This window comes from Aythya ferina (genome assembly GCF_964211825.1).
Source record: "Aythya ferina genome assembly, chromosome: 5".
In the NCBI taxonomy this organism is placed as follows: domain Eukaryota; kingdom Metazoa; phylum Chordata; class Aves; order Anseriformes; family Anatidae; genus Aythya; species Aythya ferina.
In genome coordinates, this window is record NC_140301.1 from 9,186,092 (window position 1) to 9,203,889 (window position 17,798).

The following is a 17,798-nucleotide window of genomic DNA, read 5'->3' on the forward strand; positions in this document are numbered from 1 at the left end:
TGCGTGGTGGTTTCTGCACCCCTGTGATAGAAACATCTGGGTTTTATTCCAGAGACATTCCACAGTCCCAGCTGCTAAAACGCTTCTTGCAGGAAACAAGCCTGCGAGGAGTTAGTCCTGTTCACCTGCAGAATTCCACTCGCGCCACCCTTTCATGGAAACGTGCACGCGGCAGCCTCCACACCAAGGGCACCTGCCATTAACATGAGTTACAGGGCGCACACCACTGCCATATTCACTAACACTGCGAGGCCTGAGGGAGCTCTGCTTTTAGGGCAGCAAACCGCAGCCATGCAGCGGGCAGGGGCAGACCCATGGAGGTGGTGGAGTCCCCGTCCCTGGGGGTGTTCAAGGAAGGGCTGGATGTGGTGCTTGGGGACGTGGTGTTTAGGGATGTGGTGTTTAGGGACATGGTGCTTGGGGACGTGGTGCTCGGAGAGATGGTGCTTAGGGACGTGGTGTTTAGGGACGTGGTGCTTGGGGATGTGGTGTTTAGGGACATGGTGCTTGGGGACGTGTTTGGTGGGTGACACTGGTGGGACCAGACGAGCTCGGAGGGCTCATCCAGCCCTAATGGCGCTGGGGCTCCGCGCCCGTGGGCTGAGCCTGGCAGCTGGGGGCGCCCCCCAAGGCCCCGACCCCGCCACCTCCCTTAGCAACGGCCGCGCTTCCGGCAGGCGCGTCACTTCCTGCGGGGCCGCGGCGAGGACAAGATGGCGGCGCTGGGCGAGCCGGTGCGGCTGGAGCGAGGTGAGGCGGCCGCGGGGCCCTGGGGCGGCCCGGCCGGGGGCTGGGGGCGCTCCCTCGGCTCTGCCTCGGCCCTGCGGCCCGCGAGGGCTTCTCTCGGGGTTCAATTCGCTTCCGCGGCTGTCCCGTAGGCGTGCCCGCTTCGCGAGGTGCCGGCTCGTTGCTGTCAGGCTGGGGGGCACCGCGCGTTTAGGCGAGGAGGGCGGGTGTGGGGGGGGGCAGGGCTGCAAGCAGCGGCTTGTGCGAGGACTCCGCGGCTCCAGAGCCGGTTAATGAGGGCAGCTGCTCTGGCAGCGGATTAGCTGCTCCCGGTGGGTCTGCTGGGTTAAAGCTCAGGCAGCATCCTCCTCCAGCTCATTGCCCTGCCGCTGTGCGCTGCCCGTGGACACAAACAGATCTGCGGAGCTGCTGGGGGATCGGTGGGACAAAGGGGCTATTCATCCTTCCTCCTGGCACATCGGTCTCTTTAAGGGAAAAAGAAGAAAAAGGGAACGCAGTGTAATGGACCTACGAAAGCCAGCGCTCTATTTACAGAAGTAAACAACCTCTGTTAATTGTGTAGGGTTGACTGCAGATAACCTTGCGATGAATCATCGTCGGCCTGAAAGTGAACATCGCTGATGTTGTTGGCGTATAGCATAAGAGAAGAGAGAATGGTGTAGAGAATGTGTCTGATTTAAAATGGTAACCATATGCTTACCATGAGGGCAATTGAAAATCCTCCCCATCTGTTCTTTCTTCCAAGCTGCATTGCAAAGAACACCACCCAAATTTAGTGGAGTGCAGGGATCCAACAGCGTTTATCACTTGGAAATTTTTCTTACGTTTTGGCGGTGATGTGTGGCGAATCTGCACACTCCTTAGGCGCCCGCGCTGTTTGAACAGAAGCAGCTCAAGTGGTTAATCAGGAGTGTCTATGAGCACACAGCATTTTCCCTCTTTGTTTGATTCACACATGCATGGAGTGGTGGCATCTCACTGCAGACTTGTTTTTGTCTTTCCCAATGTTATTTTAGTTTAAATGTATCTTCCTTTCAGGAGTCCCATCTGGTAGCCTGTGATTGGAGAAATAATGCCTGAAGAATGGGCAATTGATCTAAAGAGGCTGAAGAGGTTAAAAGAAAATAAAATTTTAAATTATTTATGAGTTCTGTTCTGCAGTGAGTTTTATGGGGGTTGTTTGTTTGTTTGCGTTTTACCACATCTGGAGTTACTTCTGCATTGTTCGTTTGTGAAATCCTTCACGGAAGCAGAATTCTCTAGCGTTCATTTGTCTAATTCTGAACAGTTGGCTAAAATGCAGTGTCAGGACTACGAGGAAGACAGCTTTCAGACAGCTTTTTTTTTTTTTTTTTTTTGTAGTTAAAGTGCATTTTTGCTTTAATTTCATCTAAAATAAAACCTTGTGTGCAACCTGTGTGTATCACAGTAACTTTTCAACAAGCTGAATCTGTGCTCATAGTCTGCTGTTTGAATGACCCAGCTGATTCCCAAGCTAGCTGATTTTACCCTAAGGTATGAAAGGCTACATAGTTAAATGTCTGAGCTCTTCGGAGGCACAGGTAGGAACTATATCCAATTTACTGATGAAAGATCGATGTTATAAAAGAGGAGAAATTAGCAAGTGGAGTTCTGGACTGCTGATGACTGCAGCTACTCATCGGATCAGTACACTGCTGTCATTTTTTGAATTGATTGTAGTACCCTAACCAAACGGTGAGGTAACAGCTTCACATGCTTACAGTGTAACACGATTCAGGGAGCACAGGCGTGAGAACTGCTGCACGGAACGGCGATCTTCATACGCACGAAGCAGGCGTTTGTCTGCAAACATCTGCACGTATTTGATAGTTGGATTGTAATTTACATAATTACCAGACTTCTGTCATGAATACATGGAGTGTTGCGGGATTGAAACTGCTGCTGTTGCCAAGGGAGGTGAACAGCTTCTTCTTTCCATTTGTTGCTGGTTCCACTTCAAACTCTTCAGTGTGAGACTTCGTGAAACGAAGAGAAGTTGTGCTGCTGATGCTGGACATACAGATTACTGAGAATTTTGGTCAATTTGCATCATTAAGATAAAGAGATTAATAAACAGTTGCACTTAGAGTATCTTCAGTTTCATTATATATTTTTTAGTTAAAAACAAATCCAAGTGTATATTGGGAAATTAAAAGTTTTAGGAGCATTTTCTTCATTTGCAATTTTTGTACAAAGAGCAACTATGCAGTGCCTCTGTGACACTACTTCTCTGCAGACTTGGGGGTAGTAATAGCTAGAACGTAGGTTTTTACATTTATTTCTGGTAGGCACCTGATCCTCTTAAAGCTTGAAAGAGCCAAAAAATGCATAGTTCTCTTGGCGTGTGGGAACTTCAACTCTCTTGTGACGTCATGTGGCTGTGGCTGTGGTACTTGGGTGCTCTTCTGTGAATGATTTTTTTTTCCAGTCCGTGGCACAAACACAGCTTTAACTGTGCTAAGGGATGACCAGTCCATGAAGTTAAGTTGGACTTTGTTTAATTGACTGTACCACCTGATAATCATTGTGGCGGCCTGTAAGACCTCTGACTGATCCCGTACAGAACTGGATGGTGTTCGCTGTGGGTTGTCTTTTGTCAGTGCATTTCACCTTAATTTCAGAATGTAAGGATCAATGTCTTTCCATCCTGTTGTGACTCCTTGCTTCTTACACTCCTGTGCTCTTGCGGACAAGTTTGTGGCTGTTGAATGTCGTCCGTGCTGGTACGATGCCATCGAGTGGACGTGCGTTCACATGAAAAATGCTTGCCTGAAGGTTAATTACTGAAAAAAGAAAGTAATGCATTCGGGACGTAGCCGTGTCCCAGATTTCAGCCTTTTCTAAAATGATCAATGCTTTATTTGTATAGTAGATTAATCACTGCTTCTTTGTGCCTTTGTGGTAATGAAGGCAATCCTTTCTGTCTGCTTTCCTGAGAGCTTGTTCTACTTCTGTTCAAGGACTTACGTGATTCAGAATCGTCGCTAATGTAACACTCTGGAAATGCAAGTGAGGAATATTAATCCTTTCTCCTCTTGAAGAGCTGCCTGCAGCATATCACGTAGCCTTTGATGTCATGTTCGATGCCCATCTTAATTGGTACCGGTCTGAAATCAAATCCTTCAGAGGGGAGTTTGGTTTCACCAAACAGCATGTGCATTTGTGAGAGTATCAACAGGGTGATCTTTAGGGACAAACATCTAGGATCTGGGAAAAAGGTTTGGGGTTCAGGATTCTGGGCTACAGATTGCTAGCTGAGATTATTGAGGAGTTTAGGTTGTTTTTCTAAACGCTTTGATAAATTAGACACATCAGAGATAGAGGAAATAAGACAGCATTTCAAACTGGTAAAAGTTCTAGCCAAGCTTTTATGATTCCAACTGCTGTCTGGAATCCCATCAATGTAATCGCAGGCTAGGGGTGCCTGAATAGGCCAGATTTACTCAGCCCTGTTGTGGGGAAAGCATTGGGCATACGCTTGTTGAACTAGGTTTAGAATGTAAGAGGAACATCAGCATGCCTGGCAGTACTCGAGATGCTCATATCAAAGTGGCATCCACGCCTTAGCTAGGTTATGATGTTATGTATGTGAAACATTGGTAGTAAATATTATCAAATAAATATTTCAGCCTGGTCTCAGCTTCAAGGAAAAATCAAATTCTTTAAAATATGAATACAGTAGCGTTATCTTCAGATTCTTTACAGGCTTGTATTGCTGTGCTTGACCTAAATTGTCTGCAAATAAGGTGCTTTATGGTAACGTTTTTTAGATAAATAGAGGCATGGAAGAAATGGAACTACAACGTAGTCTTAAGATGTACACAAGCACGCACAGACTGCTCTGTTAACTTAATTTAAAAACAAACAAAAGAAAAGCCACCACTAGAACCTCTTCAGGCATTCCTCTTTACCAGTGCTTTATTTTTCTCTAGACATCTGCAGAGCAATTGAGTTGCTGGAAAAATTACAGAGAAGCGGAGAAGTGCCGCCGCAGAAACTACAGGCTTTGCAGAGGGTCCTTCAGAGTGAATTCTGTAATGCTGTAAGGGAGGTAAGTTAACTGCACACCAACAGTTACCTTGCATTAGGAATGGTACTTTTCTTTTTATGTTCAGGTCAATAACCTTTTGGTTTTTTTCTAAAATTGAATTTAACTTACGAATCTTTTTCAAACAAGGCTCGTTTTTAAAAGTTCAAGAGAAAATAATTTGGGATCGTATAGGTGTATTAAGTAATGGCTCAGAAACAAGTTACTTACTAGAGGTTATTTTGAGGGTCTGCCCTAACCAAGAGCTAGCAGTCTGTTATGCTGTTGGCAGAATGGGTGAAGTACAAATGGCCTCTGTTTCTTGTAAGCCAAATCAGCATCGTGGCCTTGCACCACCTCTTCTTCATTCCAGATACTCTTTCAGAGATTTGAAGTGATTGAATGCACCCTGCTATTGCTGTTGGCATTGGTACTACCACTGGTGTTAACACCTGCAGTGATTTAAAAGATCTCTTTGTAGGCACGGAAGTTGTCAAGGACCGTGTGTTTATTGCTTAGCAAATCCAGGTGACTGGCAGGTCATTGCGAAGATGTGGTTAGCTCTAGGTGTGAGCACCTCCCTGGCATTAGTGTTCTTATTGCCTCTGTGTTTTCAGTGCCCTTTCTTTTCTGAAGATACTCGGTCAGTTGCATCAGTTGAAAGAACATAAGGATTTGGGGGGGGCAGGGGCTGGATGTTGGGGAGGGCTTTGAAGAGCTGTCTTCAAATTAATTTTTCATGCATCCTTATGGAAGAGTTCCAACTTGAATCAAACATGAGAAGGTAATCACCCATATCCCCAGTCAGGTGTGTTACACTAGCAATAAGCATTTCTAAATCCATGATGAAGTCTGCATGCCACAGAAGGAGGGAGTATTTGGGCTGAGACCTAGAAGATTCATGGTTTAACCAAGAAATAAAGATGCTGAGAGAGTTATTTTCTTATAGTATTGGAGATTCTCGTGTGGCACCTTGCAGTGAATTGGAGAGCAACTTATTAAAGGTGTAGGTTTTTTCATCTACAGTTTTAAGTTGTCACTGTGATTTTGTTACATTGTTTAAGCATAAAAATAACTGTTTTCACCATACTTAGGCTGTTTTTTTTTCCCTAAAGGTGTATGAACATGTGTATGAGACCGTGGATATCAGCAGTAGCCCAGAAGTCAGAGCTAATGCAACAGCAAAGGTAAAAGCCAAATTGTAGATTAAGTAAAATTCAGTAGCTTGTTGCTGTAGAAGCAGAAGATGGGTATTTAAAATTCAGAAGGGTATTATCGAGATGTCTGATAAAATGGATAAGCATACTGGGTCATTAAAAAGTATAATAAAAGACTTGTTATTTTTAATTTTTTACATTGGATTTTATTCTTAGGGTTCTAAATTTTTCACCCTAGCGTTGGTATCTAGGAAATTAATCTCATTTGTCTTGTACGTCAGGATAAAAATAATTTTTCAACCTGCTCACTGTGTCTAGCTAAGGGGTCTATATTTAATTTCTTATAAATAGGAAAATTTTATTTCTTACAGGCCACCGTAGCTGCATTTGCTGCTAGTGAAGGTCATTCCCATCCCAGAGTGGTTGAACTACCAAAAACTGAAGAAGGTCTTGGATTCAACATCATGGGAGGCAAAGAACAAAATTCTCCCATCTATATCTCCCGAATTATCCCTGGTGGTATAGCTGATAGACATGGAGGCCTGAAACGTGGAGACCAGCTTCTTTCTGTAAACGGAGTGGTAGGAATTGGTTTTCGCTTTACGTAGCAGTAACTACCTGTTTCCACTTGGGGGCATACAAAGAATATACATGACACGAGCTCAACGTCCTCTTCTGATCTTGGCCTAATTGGTTCTTTTTGTCCTTGCAAGAATATGTTGCTTAGGTTTCTGAACTTGTGTGTGCAGTGAGAGGCCTTGGATTACACTTTTGTTATCATTCTCGACTGGGAGCTGTACTATGTATGTTTACATTTCAGATTTTAGAGGTGGTAGAAATCTAGTCGAGGTGTAGTTCTCTGAAATATCATTGAATTGCCATTGTGGATTCCTGTTCGATCCAAATTTGATGATGCAGATCTTGACTAGTAGAGTTTTCTGTAGCTTCTGAGGTAAGTAGTAAATTAGGTTACATTGCTGTAGACCGAGGAGAGGTTCCTTGACATCATTATGCCAATAACTACACTAGTGCATAATGAACGCTGTATTAAGATGGAAGAACAAGGTGGTGTTAGCTTTGGTTGTGTGATTTATTGTCTTCGCTTAAGCTGAGCTTCAGAAAGAGGCATTCTATCGTTTGAAGGAGCATATGCCTGAAGTGCTCTGTAGCTTTTTATTTTTAATAAGTATCCTCTTCTGATGAGTTACAACACAAAAAGAAAAACACAGGTTGACTGGAAAGAGGAGGCTGCGGACAGGTTTTGATTTAAGATGGCTGCCTGTAAAACGCGTCTAAATTTCTCAAACTTCTAGTTTTATTTACAGAAGCTTTTATCGTGCGGTAGCTTGACATCAATGTTCTCATAACTACATCTGCCAACTCAATTTAGTTTGACTCTCAGTCTTGAAATAAATTTCTGTATAGCCTGGGTGGTTTTTGGACTCACAGAAGGAATGGAGATTTATTGGCTGTGTATTGTGGGAAATTCCTGCTAACAAGGATCTGATGTGCTTGTGTCCTGACTGCTACCTGGGAGTCCAACTGTTCTTTTCAGGAAACACAAGTGAAATCATGGCCAAAGTGCTGCAACTGCCCCTGTCCTAGATTTCCTAGTATTTTAAGTTATCAAGGGACAAGTCCGTTCCCCCTAAGTATCAACTGTCCTCAGATGAGGCCTTCCCCGCCCACACACCCTCATACAGAAAAACCAATCACTCCATCCCAACCTGATCCTGATCATCAGACACTTGTCACATCCAGCAATGCCTGAATCTGGGTGCATACACGTGTATAAGCATATAGAGACATGGTAAGAATACAGTAAATGCATGAAATACTGCGAGAATGCAAAATCCGACTCAGAGGGAGAATCTCCTGATGTTTGCAGATGGATTCCTGTCATCTTAATACATGACAGACATCATCATTGTAATTGTAATTGCTAATTTAATACTTGAAAAGTAAGTTGCCGCAGCCAAGACTGCAATGAATGTGCCTTAAAACAAGTTGTGGGGTGGTTGTTTTTTTTTTCCTTTCCCGTTGGGAGATTTTAAGTGCACTTCAGAATTTTAGGTGTTTGGATATAATTAAGCATAAAACTTTGCCAGCTTTTTGTTACCAGTTTTAATTGGAACAACCTACACATTCACTTGAATAACAAACATGAAAGCATTCGACTGTATGTGTTGTCTGAGTCTGACAGAAGAGAAATAACTTGGGTTTTTTTAACTGTTGTCTTTCTTTCTGTAAGTAACTTTATAGTAACGGGGAAACCCTCCAATCAACAGGTACATCACCTGCCTTCTAGCTTCTAATAGCACCAGTGGGAGGTAGGCTTGGGGTAGTCCCTTCGTTGTGTTTGATAAGTTTGGAAGAAATAAGTTGTGCTGAGAGAATGTATGCTATCCAGGATTGTGTATTTGGATGCAGTTGTTGAGAATTGTTGCTTAAATTTTATAATAGGATGAATCTAGTATAACCTGAATAAATTGTGAGAGTTGTTTTAGGAAGGGTTTTTGTTGTTTTTGCTTTGATTTGTGTTTTTTTTTTGTGCTTTTTTTTTTTTTTTTTTAATATGGCCTTGTTTATTTGGGCTATGTTGCTCTTGATCAGTCCAGAGGAAGTTAATCCCAATACCTTGCATTTACGACTAGACGTATATGGAGTGCTAAGACAAGCAACGTGCAGTGTGCTTGCTGCTCCATTGCACCTGCCAAGTAGATGCCATTTTGCCTAATATGTGATAGCATCCAGAAGGCAGCTACCTTGCAGTTTTGTTTTGTTTTGTTTTTGGGGGGGGTGTCTCTTGTCCTTAACTAAATGCAAGATAATTTGAAGTAGCCTATTAGGTAAATTGAGGTACACTACTAAATTTAAAATGCATGACAAAAGAAGAAACCAATTACAAGTGTCCTCCTGAAGTTGTTGATTCTTAAATATAATTTCATAATTGCCTAATACTCTCCTTCTTTCACTTACTGTATCTAAATGAGTGACTGTATATAAAGGCTCAGCATAAGCCTAACCAGAAGTTTTGAACTACTCTTACTAATACTGATCAGTATATTTATTATCACTTCTTAATGATATGCTGGAGAAAAAAAAATGAGCTTAGGTGACATTATTCTTATGAAGTCTTCGAACTAAAACATTTTAATATTTGATTATATTGAAGTTGTAAAAAAAAAAAAAAAAAAGTCTTTTTTCTGTGTTTGTCCTCACTAATATAATACTTAATGCTTTATGCTTTGCAGAGTGTCGAAGGTGAACACCATGAAAAAGCAGTAGAACTGCTGAAGGCAGCCCAAGGAAAGGTTAAATTAGTTGTACGATACACGCCAAAGGTCCTGGAAGAAATGGAGTCAAGATTTGAAAAAATGAGATCGGCAAAACGCAGGCAGCAAAACTAACGTTTGTATGCAATAACTTAAAGAGAAAATATATTCCATTTACATTGTATAGTTTGCTTTGTGACTCAGTCGATGCAATTCCTGGGCTGCAAAAGATACTGTCATTTTTTTTAGAATCGTAGAATGATTGAGGTTGGAAAGGGCTCCTGGAGATCATCTCGTCCAACCCCCCAGCTAGAGCAGGTTGCTTAGGGCTGTGACAAATTGAATTCTGAGCATCTCCAAGGATGGAGACTCTACAAGATCTTTGGGCAACCTGTTCTAGTGTTCTGATCTCTCTCATGCTAAAAATGTCCATTTTTATGTGTAAATGGAGTTTCTTACATTACAATTAGGGGCTGTTGCCTCTTGTCCTATCACTGTATACTACTGAGAAGAGTCTGGCTCCTGTTTTTTTGTTTGTTTCTTTTAAACTCCTTCACGTCAGGCATTTACAGATGTTGGTAAGAACACCCCTGAGCCTTCTCTTCTCTGAGTTAGACAATCCCAATTGTCTCAGTCTCTCTCCTTGTCTGTCAGATGCTCCAGTCACTTAATCATTTTTGTGGCCCTTCACTGTATGCCCATGTCTGTCTTCCACTGGGGTGCCCAAAACTGGACCCATCGCTCCAGCTGTGTCTCAGGGGGCAGAGCAGAGGGGAAGGATCACCTCCCTCACCTTGCTGGCAGTGCTCTTCCTCACGCAGACCAGGAGGCTGGCGCCTGTCTTTGCTGCAAGGGCACATTGGTGGCTCGTGACCAGTTAGGTGTCTTTCTCTGCGAGCTGGTCAGCCCCCAGCCTGTACTGGTGCATGGGATTGTTCTTCCCCAGGTGTATGACTTCGCACTTTCCTTTGCTCAGCATGGAGATTCTTGATTGCTCATTTCTCCAGCCTGACAAGGTTCCCCAGAATGGCTTGCTGGGAGCATACTCAGTCCCATCACTCATGTTTTAACCAAGATGTTAAGCAGTATGGACCCCAGTAGTGACCCCCTGGGGTACGTCAGTAGTGACTGGCTTCCAGCAGGACTTGGTGCCACTGATGACAGCCCTTGGCAGTTCAGCTGTTTTTAGAATGTTTTCATATTCCATGCATTTTTCACATTTTAAGAAGAATGTGTACTTTTAAAATAGCCTAGGAGACCCTGGAAAAGCACGTATATTGATTTTTATAAATCTTTTTCATGTCAGAACTTTACGCATGAAAGTGAATTTACAGATTTTTGAAAGGCATTTAATAAGACCTATTTCTACAATTGACATCACTTTTTTTTCCCCTATTTTATTTTGGCATTATTTAACATTAAATCTGAAGGGTTTTTGCTGAATTATTTTGGAAAAAAGATTCTTATGTAGCAGTATTTTGGCACTTTTCTTAAGACCATGTTGTATATCAACTACAAAATGTAATCATGATCTACTATGTAACTGATAACAATACCAGATTTTGTAATGCTTTGGTGAGTACATTATTTTTACACTTCTGCTAAATCGTAATTCGTTATTCTGAAAATTTTATTACCTCGCCTGTAAATAATCTACAGTTGGTGTTCTCATATAATGACTTTGTAATAGCTGACATTAACAAATTTGCAGCAATCAGTCTTTCCTGTAACTTATTTTGTACTAATTATAAAGCAGTTAGGGGGAAAAGATGTAATTGTTTGCAGTTCTGGATTAAGTCTCTATATGTATTTTTATATTCAAAAACAGAAGATATGTTAATGCAGTGAAAAAGAATTCCAGATGTTTCCCTGACTTTCTGCTGTTCAAAAAAAAAAGAAGCTGAATTTAATTGTCATACCTCTTTTGTGTTCTTAGTATGTCCTGTTGTAAAATCTTATATACAGAGTGACTGTACAGAACTTGGAGTCGTTAGTATCTAAATTACTGATTGTTACATTTGTAAGGGTAAAACGTTCCGAGGCTTACGTGTTGTGTAACCCTAATGTGAACTTGTCTGGGGTTAATTGCTGACTACTTCTGATTTGGAGGGTTCACCTTTGTACTACAGAAGGAGCAGCGTCAACATCGCTGTAAAACTTGATATGGAATGGTGCTGTGGTGGCAATAAGGAAATCTCCAGGTATAAACCATGTCTTTTTCCAAGTGTGGTTGATGGTGGCTCATTTTTTATGTGCCATTTTAAACAACCTTTTTCTGGACAAAAGTACACTTCTGTGAACCTACCAGGTTTGAGGCTGTACTTGTGTAGCTTAGTTTATTTTAAAAGCTTCACTTTTTGGTATATATCTATAATTAACTTGATTGTCTACTGGGTGTCTGTTAACTTGTATGGCAGCTATGAGTGCATCCTAATTGACTCTTAGTAATAAAGTTCTTAGAGACTTAAAAGTGCAGTTCTGACCATGTGGCTACTCCCTAGCTTTTCCACATGGAACAGTACAATCGATTGTGAAATAATTCAGTATGTGAAAGAAAGTAAAAGGTTAAAGATCTAAAAATGACAGCATGAAGTTTGTACTTCTTCAGCTCATCTATGGGAAAAGAAAAAAATGTGATTGCTACAGGCCAGTGAGAAATGTGATTGCTTTCTGCATGTATGCAAGCATGGTAAGCCTGCAAAGAGAAATTGAGATTTTAAAGATACTGATAGTTTGAAAATGCAGTATAAATATTTATCAGTTAGATGACATTGAGCACTGAAATGCGTGGTTGATTATCTGTCATGGGTCTCTATCTAAAGGCCTCATGTCACTGATAGGACCATGTTGTTGAATTGTATATTTTTATGGAACAACTAATGTTTAAAGTATTGAGACCAAAATCACTAGTTAGATCAATCGTGGATGTGTTTTAATTTAATTGTAAAATAGTAGATATTTGCTTTAGAGCTATATATAAATATATATATTAAAGAAAGGTATGGATACAAGATAGAAATGTGCATTTTAAAACGTGTATCCCTTGGTGTTACTGAACGAAGCAGTGGTTTTTGTTACTCTAAGGAAATACTTTGGTGTAGCTAGAGCTGCTGAATGCAGTAGGGTTGTCACTCTGAGTGGAAGCATTTGGCTGCAGTTTGTCATCCACTACAAAATGTGGGGAAGTGTACCCGGGCATATAAATTGTACGTGTAGAATTTAATACCAAGTTTTTTTAAATTGTAACAGCAAAAAAATATCCAATAAGCAAATAACTCGTTAACGGTCATCTTTTATTACTACGAAAACCCTATTATGTTGAGGAAAGGGTGGATTAAAATATGCTGAGAAACTTGATTTCTTTTACTACTGAGCAGTGCCTGTACTGTGTTAATATGCAGTCCCTACACACTTGACACACTTGGGTGTGCAAACAGATTAAGAAGAGATAACAGTTCTGCAGGTAACTTCTGCATCTATTGCTGCTGTGAGGGATCTCGGGGTTTTATCAACAGAAAAATAAAAGGTGAATTTCACGTGCATTGTGTTTGTGTGTTTTTTTCTGACTTTCCATTTTTGGTGCTGTTTTCAGGCAGCTGTAGTTGGGTGTTTATAATCTCTGGGGCATAACATAAACAGTGCATGTGTGTGGGCGTGCAAAGAAAACTTTAAATCCTGGGTTTTAGTTTGTTTTCTTGGTTGCTCATGAATCTTGCCTTTTCTGCCCTATGTTTTGTGATGTGTTGGAGAGACGAGGAGAAAATTAGAATGCTATAAAGGGCATGTAATATCGTGGACCTCCTGCGTTTTAGAGACCTCCTTAGTTTCAGCTGCATGAACTTACATGATGTGTATTATTCTGAGTCAGATATTATCTTTTAATTGTTTGAAGCAAGCATCTCCAGTAATGAGATGTTAAATATCTGTAATTCCTAGCTTAAAGACCTTGTAAGGTCTTTTAAGAAAAATGTGCCTGAAGTTATGAACTGAGATAAAGGCAGGAGAAATGCTTCAGTTCTGAATGCAAAAAGGGTTTTTTTTTTTCATATAGGTAGGCTGGAGTGGGAATTGAAAATATATGCAAAAATGTTTTTATAATTTTTTTTTTATTTGATACAGAAGACTGGTATCACTTGAATTGGGAGTATGAATTTTCAGTTTAATTTTTAAAAAACAAGTAATTTCCATGATCTGGCTGTGTTCTTTTAAATATAGTCCAGATTCATAGAGAAAAGCTCTGAATTGCATTTTAAGACTAAAAGTGAATCAAAGACTGAATAAAGGTAATGATGTTTTGTATCTTAAAAAACAGGAGCTTTTATACAATAAAAAACCTCGTGTTTTTTATTGTAATTACAGGCATAACTACTTTGACTTCCAAACAACTGGGGAAAAAAATGTTAAAACACCTATTTTTGCCTGACTTCTGATGTCAACCATGAACTAGCAGTCAGCATCCAAACAAGCTGGAAAAGTACTTTGTTGAAGTACATATTGCTTCTTAAAAGTGCACCCACTGAGCAGAACCAAACATCTACACTTCATAGACAGAGCAACTGTGCCACTGAAGTTATTTGCCCCTCCCGATAATTTCTCATGGAGGTTCGTGCTGGGTTTGGTGCTGCTGTGTATTTGCATCCAAGTTTAAAACAATGCTAATTGGAAAAGGCGAAACTTGTATGCGGCTGAGACTGGCTACATATTAACATAACCCGATGAACCCTGCCTGCTGCGCTCCTAACACCTTTTCATCCTCAGTTTGCTTCTTGGCCTGGCACTTGCCGTTTTCTGCCCACATACTGCACCAGGTGAGTTCAGTAAGCTAGCAGAGGCCGGTGAACTGTGTCTTGGTGCTCTGAGTTTTGCTGTTGCCTTCAGTGAACTCAAAAAGCACAGCGTAAGGTCGAGGGAACTGCGTTGGTGCAAGGGAAGGTGTGACCACAGCGGATAGACAAATGAGGTGAAGTGACATGGAAGCCCAAGAGTTGGAGTCAGATGGGTTTCTGATCAATCAATCAAAGATCAATCCTGATTGGAAGCTAATTTAAGAGCTATGTTCCTATGCAAGGTGTGTGAGAGTTGCTTCGAACCAATTGTGTGGCCTGATGAACGTAGGTATCAGGAGACAAGGTTGTTTTAATAGGGTTAGCAAAAAATGGTTTTCCCCAGCCATCTATGTATATAAATGTATTTTTAAAAGGCATTTCTGTACCGTCTTCTGACTATAGGGCTGTTGGTTATTAGCAATGCTGTGTTAATAACCAAGCAAAAATACTATAACCTGCTTTGGGCATGATAATTGTCCATAGTCCATAGTTTGCCTCTTCTTGAAAAACTCTTCTGCTTTCCCCCTTTAAAAATGAAGGAGAAAAGTCTACAAAACTGAGTTGTATTCTAATATATGCTTGCCAAAAAAAGCCTTCAGATTAGACACGTGCTAAGCATTTCTTCCCGCTCTTTGAAGAAGAAAGGCATATTGTTGAACGTTGCAAGACTTGGGGAAACTTCCTCTACTAATTTCAAAATGAGCTGTCCTCAGATACCTCTTAGGATCTTGGTATTTGTTTGGCTCTGCCACTTGCTGTATTGAGAAATGTTTCATATGTAGAAGCGTTTCTGTTAATACAAAATCCAGAGTAAAATCAATACATTCTGATATTGTTGGGGGATCATCTTCGGTTTTAGAAAATACTGCTTCGAAATGTGTCTTGGTGAGAAATGGTGATGTTTAAACAGTAATTTCCTCCCTCTTACAAGTTCCCTCCCCTTCTTCCATTATTTTAATAGTATTTTATTTTCCTGGCTTGTTAATGTGATTTGACAGCACAGAAGGCAAATATGATTATCCAAGTTAGCCAATTTGTGTGAAGTTACTGGACTTTTGTCCGTCATATGTCTGATGATCTAAAACAGATCATAAGTTCTTCCGAGTTTCTGTCTGATTTCTCCTTTGCTATCTAGAAAATAGATCTGTGGAATGGAAGAGAAAAAGAATAATAAAAATAAAATAATAAATAAATAAATAAAATGTTGTCTTCCTGAGCAGTGTTGGGTTTTGTCCTGTGTACTTCAAAGGTAAGTAAAATCACCTGCATGTGGTTCTTATCTAATCATGGCTCGGCTTCCCTGCCCGAGCAGCGCAGTAGTATTGTCTGAATAAAATCTAATCTGTGTTGGAGACAGGCTGGCTAGCGGCAGAGCAGTCCTCACAGCTCTCACCTACTCCAAGCGGCAGTAAGTAAAAGGCAAAGGTTAGTGATTTATTGTATTACTTGCATTTCGGTAGCGCCTTGGCGTCCCGGGTTTGAATCAGGATCCTATTGTACTTCGCAATGCAAACACGGTACAAATAGCATGGCTCCAGAGAGCCTCAATCTATTGCTAAGAAATCATGGGTTTAGTGGCTGAAGAGAAACGAAGTAAAAACACAGCAGACAATTACAAAAATGTTTTTTTCTTTTCCTCAGTTTCTTCTGTAATTTAATTTTGAGCTTTTATTTATTTATTAATATCTCCAAAGGATACAAAAGTGAGTCTGGCTATCAGCACAGACAGCTTGAGATGCAAATCCCCATGTCACCTGTGGTAGCCTTTTGTTTGTTTGTTTTTGTGGTCCCAGGCATGCTCCATAGTTAATGTGGTGTTCCTGATGCTTTGGGAAAGTGTGAGATGTGCACAATGTGTCTGAGCAGCATTAAGTGTGTGACACTACAGCTTGGTAACTCTGTGCAGGAACAGCTTTAGGTAAATGTGAAGGTATATTCAAAAGAAAAGTCCAAAGTAACTCTCATTAGACAAGGAGAATGCTGCTAGTTAAGTGATTTAAAAAGAAAAAAGATAAAAGGAAGATCAGGATAAAGTGACAATTACTTCTGGGAAGTGATACTTGTCTCTGAAGGCTGTGATCCATGAAGCACTGACAAATAACATCACTTTGTGCTGAGTGTCCCCCAAAATTTGCACATTAATTTCTGTGTCCCATCTGGCATTTTTGGTATAAAAGCCATGCTTTTGGGTCATTCTTGCAATGATAGCCAGTGGATATATATTCTGAGCAGCAATTCATCAGTGACCGGTCCATTTGCTCTCCTCCACCAAAACTCTATTTGCAGTGTGTCCAGACCCCTTGGAAAGCATCAGCATTAATGAGTGTCAGATCCCAAATCTGCACCAGACCCTCTCCAGTGCAAGTATCCTCTGACTTTTAGGCCTGGTGGTGATTTTAAAACTTAAAGATGTTTATTCAGTTTTTATATGACCTCCTCACTATTTAACAACAGATGTGACATCATAAAAAACGTTTCCAAAAATGTTGGCAAACAAAGCTGATCTCCGAGGTGGAGAAATGCTCGTGGCCCCTAAGGTACTTAGTTGCCTGGATCTTGCCCTACAAATGCTGAAGGGAGGCCTTGGATAAAGCTCTGCGGGGCTAGGGTTGGCAGGAGAAATGTCAGAACCTGTCTGCTGTGACCGAAAAGCCAGGGTGCTCTCTTGAGGAACAATAGCTCCGTGACGTTTTCAGCTTTCTGGTTTGTTTTGCAGGTGCAGTCGTTTTTGCATTAAGCTTGTGCTACGGAGCACAGCTTGAATTTCCCTGCATTGCAAGCCAGAAGGAAATTATAGGAAGTAAATTGTTAGTGGGGGGGAAAAAAAAAAAAAAAAGAGAAGGATAGAAAATTAGCAGAGAGAAGAAAATAGTCCCAAAATAACTAGCGTACGCTTATGCCCAAATTTTTGAAGATATTTTAATAGCTGATAACTCAATTTGATCATAAAATTTAATTACTGAACATTTACTTTCCCTTCCTCTGTATGAAAATACAAACTACTTGAAATAAGGCTCTCATTCAGCCCTTACCCCTGGTTATGGGAAATCCGAAGCCTGTTGGGTTGGGCACCTTCTCAAGAGCTTTTCAGGATGGCAACTTAAAGTTAGTCCTAGAGAAACTAAAACACCTCCGGGTGAATAAATTCTTTGTACTGCTTCAAAATATGAATCAGCTCAGGTCTGCTGCTTCACTGCAGCGTTTGAGGGAGGGGAGAGCAGCACGGACCCTGCCGTGTTAGGTAACGAGGAGGAATTACTTGCTGTAACAAAACAGAAATAACACTTGTGTGGATCTTCAAGGCTCCAGGTACAGGAAGAAATCAGGCTTATGGCAGTTACCTCGTCATTTCTGAGAACACGCCAAAATAAAATACTTGCCAAAATAAGGTATTTGGCATGTACAGAAGCTGACTTGGATAAATAAAGTGCATCTGGGCATGTTATCAGGTTAATTTATACCAATAGAAAATCCAACTCAAACTCTATGGAGTGCGTATCCCCTGCGACTTCACCGGGCATGTGCTGATACCTATGGCTTGGAAAGAAATAATTGTCCTTGCTAGTGCAGCCAAATGTTTTGGTAATGAAAAGAACAGAGCATGCAATCGCTCCCTTACAAGTTTCAATATGTGATTTTTATTTTTTTTTTCTTCCCAGAGCATTAGGGTTATCCTGTGATGATGATAGGAAGTTTATCAAGGGAGGTTTGTTTAATAAAGAGCTTAAACAAAAGGATTTTATTC

The 17,798-nt window shown here is 40.9% G+C and overlaps 1 protein-coding gene across 3 annotated transcripts; it reads left to right on the forward strand.

The window, feature by feature from the left end:
* Positions 1-683: 683 nt before the first annotated feature.
* On the forward strand, positions 684-12,763 carry LIN7C (lin-7 homolog C, crumbs cell polarity complex component). Of its 3 annotated transcripts, none has more exons than XM_084521306.1 (5): positions 684-750; positions 4,701-4,819; positions 5,911-5,982; positions 6,324-6,533; positions 9,207-12,763. In XM_084521306.1, exons 1-5 carry the CDS (start codon positions 714-716, stop codon positions 9,360-9,362), a joined length of 594 nt encoding a protein of 197 aa, XP_084377432.1. In that variant the 5' UTR covers positions 684-713; the 3' UTR covers positions 9,363-12,763. The 3 variants fall into 3 exon arrangements, with proteins under 3 accessions (XP_084377432.1, XP_084377431.1, XP_084377433.1); XM_084521305.1 differs by lacking the exon at positions 684-750 and adding an exon at positions 1,886-3,392; XM_084521307.1 differs by lacking the exon at positions 684-750 and adding an exon at positions 1,888-3,867.
* The last annotated feature ends 5,035 nt before the right edge of the window (positions 12,764-17,798 follow it).